The 6,755-nt window shown below is 36.6% G+C and overlaps 1 protein-coding gene across 2 annotated transcripts in view; it reads right to left on the bottom strand.

Annotated features, from left to right (window-relative positions):
- Positions 1-4,722: 4,722 nt before the first annotated feature.
- HNRNPLL (heterogeneous nuclear ribonucleoprotein L like) overlaps positions 4,723-6,755 on the bottom strand; it is a 36,488-nt gene continuing 34,455 nt past the window's right edge. For both annotated transcript variants that reach the window (XM_029232429.1, XM_029232431.1), the window contains exon 13: positions 4,723-4,927. In XM_029232429.1, the coding sequence (XP_029088262.1) occupies positions 4,872-4,927 (56 nt within the window). In that variant the 3' untranslated portion in view covers positions 4,723-4,871. The remainder of the gene's footprint in view (positions 4,928-6,755) is intronic.

The following is a 6,755-nucleotide window of genomic DNA, read 5'->3' as shown; positions in this document are numbered from 1 at the left end:
GCAAAGCCAGGCTTACCTCACACATGCAAACCATGTCCCTTTGGGAGAGCATCTCCTCACCGACTCTACCACAAATCCTAGGCTTCACTGTTTTTGGATTAACCTAGATTCACTTCCTCAACCCAGAACAAGATTACTGTGGATTTTTTTAAGATTTTTTTTTTTATGTGGACCATTTTTAAAGTCTTTATTGAATTTGTTACCATATTGCTTGTTTCCTGTTTTGTTTTTTTGGCCCCGAAGCATGTGGGATCTTCGCTCCCCAACCAGGGATCGAACCCGCACCCTGTGCATTGGAAGGCGAAGTCTTAACCACTGGACCACCAGGGAAGTCCCCAGATTACTCTGCTTAAAGCAACGGTTCCCAACCTAGACAACCTGACACCCTTTTATTATGCTGAAATAAAATTCTTGGATAATACCTACCTAACTACCTACACACGCACACACACACCATTTAATGAAAAAACAAAACAAAACCCTAACTGTAATATAAGGGAGAAATAAAATTATAATAAAATGCATAGTGATACATAAATACTCAGGAATGGCTACAACAGAAGACAAAACGAGATGAATTTGACCACTACAGATGAAAACTGACCCTGATACGTTGCAATGTCAACTCAAATAGCACTTGGATGATGTAATTTTCCAAAGTGGTGAACAACTCTTGGAAATATTCCAAATAAAACAATCCTCTTTCCTTGATTTATTAGGTAGCTGCATTCCTAGAAAATTCAGTGTACTGTATACAAAAATATTTTGTGTTTACAAATATAAAAGAGAGTTACTTTCTAGGATAATATCTGACGGGATACTGGAAAATCATTGTAGGGCAAGGGACAATTTTTCCTGATCTCTGCCAATCAAATATTTATAGTATCCCCCATGCTGTGAAAAAGCACCCCTACAAACTGTCAAAATGTCCTCCAAGGGGGCGGTACCTTTGTTATTAAGAACCACTGGGCTAGGGCTTCCCTGGTGGCGCAGTGGTTGAGAGTCCGCCTGCCGATGCAGGGGACACGGGTTCGTGCCCTGGTCCGGGAGGATCCCACGTGCTGCGGAGCGGCTGGATCCGTGAGCCATGGCCGCTGAGCCTGCACGTCCGGAGCCTGTGCTCCGCAGCAGGAGAGGCCACAACAGTGAGAGGCCCACGTACCACAAAAAAAAAAAAAAAGAACCACTGGGCTAGAGGGACAAGACTCAGTCAGGCTCACTCAAACCTTGATTACTCTACATAACAGGGAAGGGTGGAGGCGCAGCAATACCTACCATTTCTAACTTCCTCATTCATAAATTAAACCCAAGAGAATTTCAAGTGTTCCCTCAGATAAGGGGCTTTATATTGAAGAAACTTTTACTAGTAAAGCAAAATCCACTGTATTTGTTCAAGTTCAAAGCATGTTAAAATTGAGGTGGCAAGGAAAATGATAAGCTTACTAAAATAAAATAGATCATTTTAATTAACACTTGAATCCATTTGGTGGAAATGCTAGGTTTTAGGAAAAAGCAATGACATCACAGATTAAACATTTAAAATCCCCAGCAACGTTTTTTTGGCTTAAACAAGAATCATGTCTGCACACTCACTTACTTTTTGGTTGATATTGGAAATCATTATAGTAAAAAAAAAAAAACAAAAAAAAAAACTCTGAATAAAACATGCTGAGAGACAGAACCTATAAACCTTACATTTTCATTTCATCAAATGGCATTGTTTTTTTAAGGCTTAACTCTATGAGCCCAACCAGCAGTACTATGAATAAGAAGGCTCTCTTTACATGGCCCCTCAAATGGACTGAAAGTCTCTTGAGCCAGACAGCCATATGGAGACAGGAAGGTTATTGTAAGTTACCTTTCATACAAGGACCTTTGTCACCTGAACTTTTTAAGTAAAGCAAATCTTGTGCTTTATATTCCTAACTATGGAAGAATGTTCTGCACTCAAAATTTCTTTATTCTAGAAAGAGAATATCACTGATTACTAAGAAGCATTTACCTAGCAACCTATCTATTCCTCCAGATAGCAATATAAAGAAAACATGAAACATAACTGGCCCCATTTAGTCATTCTTATCCTCATCTCTCAGTTCAGTCCTAGAAAACATACTGTTTAGATAAATCAAATCACTAAGGTGCTGTTAAGTCTCATGTCAGCTGCAACTGCAAATATTTTTTATTTGGTAGGGTAATACCCTCTGCAGGAAAGTAGGAATTTTAAAAGGCAGCTATATTCTGTGAATCACTTCTGTAGATTTATTATCAAATATTTCATGGGATTTGGATATGGAATCGAATTTTCAGTATTAAAAAAATAAATTCAAAACTACTATTTCTTTACAGCTATAAGACCTAATCTTTAATGTTCTCTTAAAAGCAGAAAGATAACAAAGGGAAAAATGTTGCTGGTGTTGCCAAAGCAAACTCCATTTAACAGTGGTGATACCCTTGGGCTTCCCTGGTGGCCCAGTGCTTAAGAATCTGCCTGCTACTGCAGGAGGGGACACAGGTTCGAGCTGTGGTACCGGAAGATCCCACATGCCGCGGAGCAACTGAGCCTGTGCGCCACAACTACTGAGCCTACACTCTAGAGCCCACGAGCCACAACTACTGAGCCTGCGCTCTGGAGCCCACGAGCCACAACTACTGAAGCCCACACGCCTAGAGCCCGTGCTCCGCAACAAGAGAAGCCACCACAATGAGAAGCCCGCACACTGCTCGCCATAACTAGAGAAAGCCCATGAGCAGCAACAGACACCCAATATGCAGCCAAAAAATAAAATTAATTTTTTTTAAAAAGTAAAAGATTAAAAACAGTGGTGATACCCAAGTAAACTGTCAAAGACATTACTGACAGCAACAGAGTAGGACTGACACGCCAGTGCATAAATCAGCAAGGCCCAACCTACCAACTCAGTTACATCTGAAGAATTTACTTGTCACTTTGGTGGGGAGAAAGCATTAAGATAGAATTCATATCTAAAAGTCAATACTACTTAAAGCAAATATAAATTAAACAAGCCCTGTCACCATCCACAGGTTTGTCTCCTAAAATTTTAGGCACAAAATAATCTATAACGCTGACATCCATCTTCATTTTCAGAAGAGGGCAAGGGAAGGAGACAACTATTGCATAAACTCACAAGTTACCTTTTAAAATTAAGACATACCAATTTTGCAACAAATGTAGAAAAGTACTTATAGAAGAGGGAAAAAAGCTTCATTTATTGTAAAGTCAGGTAAACTTAGGTACACAGCCCAGTATCATACATTTATAGTTCATTCACAGGTTACCTTTGGCGTAACTTATTGGGTTCCATGATAAGGGTCTAAAATGCTTCTAGATTGAATTTAAGATTCTCTAGATCTAGAGGGCTAAAGGGACATTGGTCCATTGCTGTCAAAATTCAACGAGAAATAAATGTTAACGTGTGTGTTTAATTTCCATCTAAACTTTCTATTCAATAGCTCTTAAAAATTTTTTAAACCCCTGCATCATTTCTAAAAGGATTAAGGCAAACAGCTTTTTTTTGAATTTTGTTAAAATTCAAAATAAAGCTTTTTCAAAAAATCTAAATGAAACTTCTGTATACAAATTTGTTTACAACTCCCAGGATCACAAAACTGCTATTGCCAACTATAGACTTCACAGTTACTCTAGGTAGATAAAACATATTCTCCCTTCTTTTAAAGATGAAAATAAAATGGCTAGATCAGTTTTCTATTATTAAAAAGCTGTGAACCTGATAACATGTGTGTTATAGTATAGTCTCTCAGTACGATGCTTAGTCCTTATATCTTACTTGCCTATGTATGCATTATGTTGTTTTCCCAAAAAAAGCAAAAAAAAAAAAAACAGATCCAGTGGGAGAAAGAATGTTTAATAAATGGTATTGAAAGCAATAGATATCTCTGTTTGGAATAAAAATAAAATTAGATCCTTATACCTTGTACCATGTAGAAAAATACATATATTACTGATGGATTTAAGAGTAAAAAATAAAAATGTTAAGTACCCAAAATTCTACATACAATTTTAGGGAGTTCATAGACTCCCTAAAGCCCATCCGTGGATCTCAGATTACCTAGAAGAGGAACTGTTAATCATAACTTCTATTAAAATTTCAATGCCAAATACCAGGTGTGTTTTCAAGATCAAGTCACATGCAACAAATGAAGATGAACACATTAACTCATTGTTGTAACTTTATAAAATCTCCAAACTGGAACCAGAAACAGAGGCATGTCAATACAAATGGACAATGACTTAAAAAAAAAAAAAACCAGTTTAAATAAGTTTGAGTGCATATTGTACAAGTGTATCAATATGTCTGTTAGCCTTTCAGAAATATAAAATCAGCTAAATTTGTAGTACTTAAAATTTAATATATGCAATGTTATTCTCAAACTTGATTAAAATACTTAATAAATACAAGTTATGTTTAATACGAATAACTGCAACATACTTAAACATCTAAACATATAATAGGAATTCTATAATATTAAAATGCAATACTTTCACCTGCATTAATCTCATACACAATGGAAAAATACTTGCAGATAATTAGCATTAAGAATGCAAATATATTTTCACTGTGGAAGAAAAATAAGATTAGAAATGATATATTTATGTAATCTACAAGAAAGCTGTAGATAGTCTACATTATGATATTCTATTTAAAATGAAAGCAATTCAATATTTAAGTTTACAACAAATTTACTCAAGGCAAAATTTATTACAGGACAGGATATTGAATCAAAGTAAGCAAGGCAACATTAGATGAACCATTTTAGTTCTTTTTTAAAATGAAGTGTAGCTTTGAAGTTGTAATAAAGGTAAACATAAATTCTAACATGCTCTTCTCTTCTTATAAATGGGATGATGTAGAAAAGCAAAGCTTCAATGTATAGGGATTGGAACCATCTGTAAAAATTAAAAAACAAAGTTAATAGTTCCCTTAAACTTTCATGATTACCTTGAGTTAGCGGAATAAATTATTGGGTTGGCCAAAAAGTTCATTCAGGTTTTTCCGTAACATCTTACAGAAAAACCCGAATGAACTTTTTAACCGACCCAATATTTCACCTTTTTATAGTACTGGAAGAAGGAAAATTTTTATGTAAGGTAAGGGCAAGATTTCTTTCGTTCATACCTACTAGCAGGTAAGCTCCATGAAGGCCGGAACTTTGTCCATTTTTACATTCCTATTGTTCTAAACATTATTTGACACATAGGAGGCTCCCACAATCTTTTTTTAGTGAATTAGACATTACAGATAAATAGTATCAGGATTAGGCTTATCTAAGTCCATCAGCAAAACTACTTTGCAGAAAATATTACCAATGGTAATTACTCTATAAAAGTTAATTCAAATATAGCTTGGGAAATGGGTTAAGACTGAAATGTATAAGAAGATATCAATGAGCTGAAAAAGTTCCAGGAGAGCAAGTACTAAATCTCTGATCATCAACGGGGCATATGAATTTTAAAATTGCTAAAAAAAAAAAAAAAAGGTATAATCCACAAAAATACTTCCATTTTATACATTCCTCTTTAACTTTTCAGAGCAGGCAGAAATAATTCTGGTATCTTAATGTACCAGAATTTTAGTATTAAAAGTTATCGATCCTGGGCTTCCCTGGTGGCGCAGTGGTTGAGAGTCCACCTGCCGATGCAGGGGACACGGGTTCGTGCCCTGGCCCGGGAAGATCCCACATGCTGCAGAGCGGCTGGGCCCGTGAGCCATGGCTGCTGAGCCTGCACGTCTGGAGCCTGTGCTCTGCAACGGGAGAGGCCACAACAGTGAGAGGCCCGCGTACCGCAAAAAAAAAAAAAGGTTATCGCTCCTTAAGGAAAAAATTCCTATAAAAGAAAAAGCATATACATCAACAAATATTTGCAAGACACCACAGAGGATAAAAAAGAAATAATTGTACCTGTCTCCAAGGAGTTTGCAAGTCATACACTGTTTTGAATATATCTCAAATATACATATAAAGTCTTTTAAAATTTTCCATCAAAAATTAAGCGTGACTCACTATTTAAAATTTACTTTTGTGACTAAAGGTAAAATGAAAAGAGGTATTCCTACTTGTTTATTTTTTAACTTTTTAGTAAGAAAATTTTCAAACATAAAAAAAATATATGGATCAGTATAATAAACATCCACATAGCTTCAATAATTGTCAACATTTGGCAGTCTTACTTCATCTACCTACTCTCCGCACACTCTTGAGGGGCTGGAATATTTTTTAACTTTTTTTTTTTTTTGCTGTACGCGGGCCTCTCACTGTTGTGGCCTCTCCCGTTGCGGAGCACAGGCTCCGGACGCGCAGGCTCAGCGGCCATGGCTCACGGGCCCAGCCACTCTGCGGCATGTGGGATCTTCCCGGACCGGGGCACGAACCCGTGTCACCTGCATCGGCAGGTGGACTCCCAACCACTGCACCACCAGGGAAGCCCGGGGCTAGAATATTTTAAAGCAAATCCTAGATATGTTATTCCACCCATAAATCCTTCAATGTGTATTCATTTTTTTCCCCTTCCACAATCATTCATCATCACACCTAATAAAATTAATACTATTTTTTCTCCTATCATTTAGAAAAATAAAGTTTCAACACTCTTCAGATCCAAGATCAAAGTAAATTACACAGCACAAACTTCAAAAGTTAAATACTTGAGTGTTCTTTGCACTGTAAAAAAGAGGCCATTTACCATTATAGAGAGAATAAACAAAGAGAGTGACAGT

This window comes from Monodon monoceros, unplaced genomic scaffold (genome assembly GCF_005190385.1).
Source record: "Monodon monoceros isolate NGI ecotype Baffin Bay Population unplaced genomic scaffold, NGI_Narwhal_1 Super_Scaffold_19, whole genome shotgun sequence".
NCBI lineage: Eukaryota > Metazoa > Chordata > Mammalia > Artiodactyla > Monodontidae > Monodon > Monodon monoceros.
The sequence above is the reverse complement of the archived record's forward strand: the minus strand, read 5'-3'. Positions and strand labels throughout refer to the sequence as shown.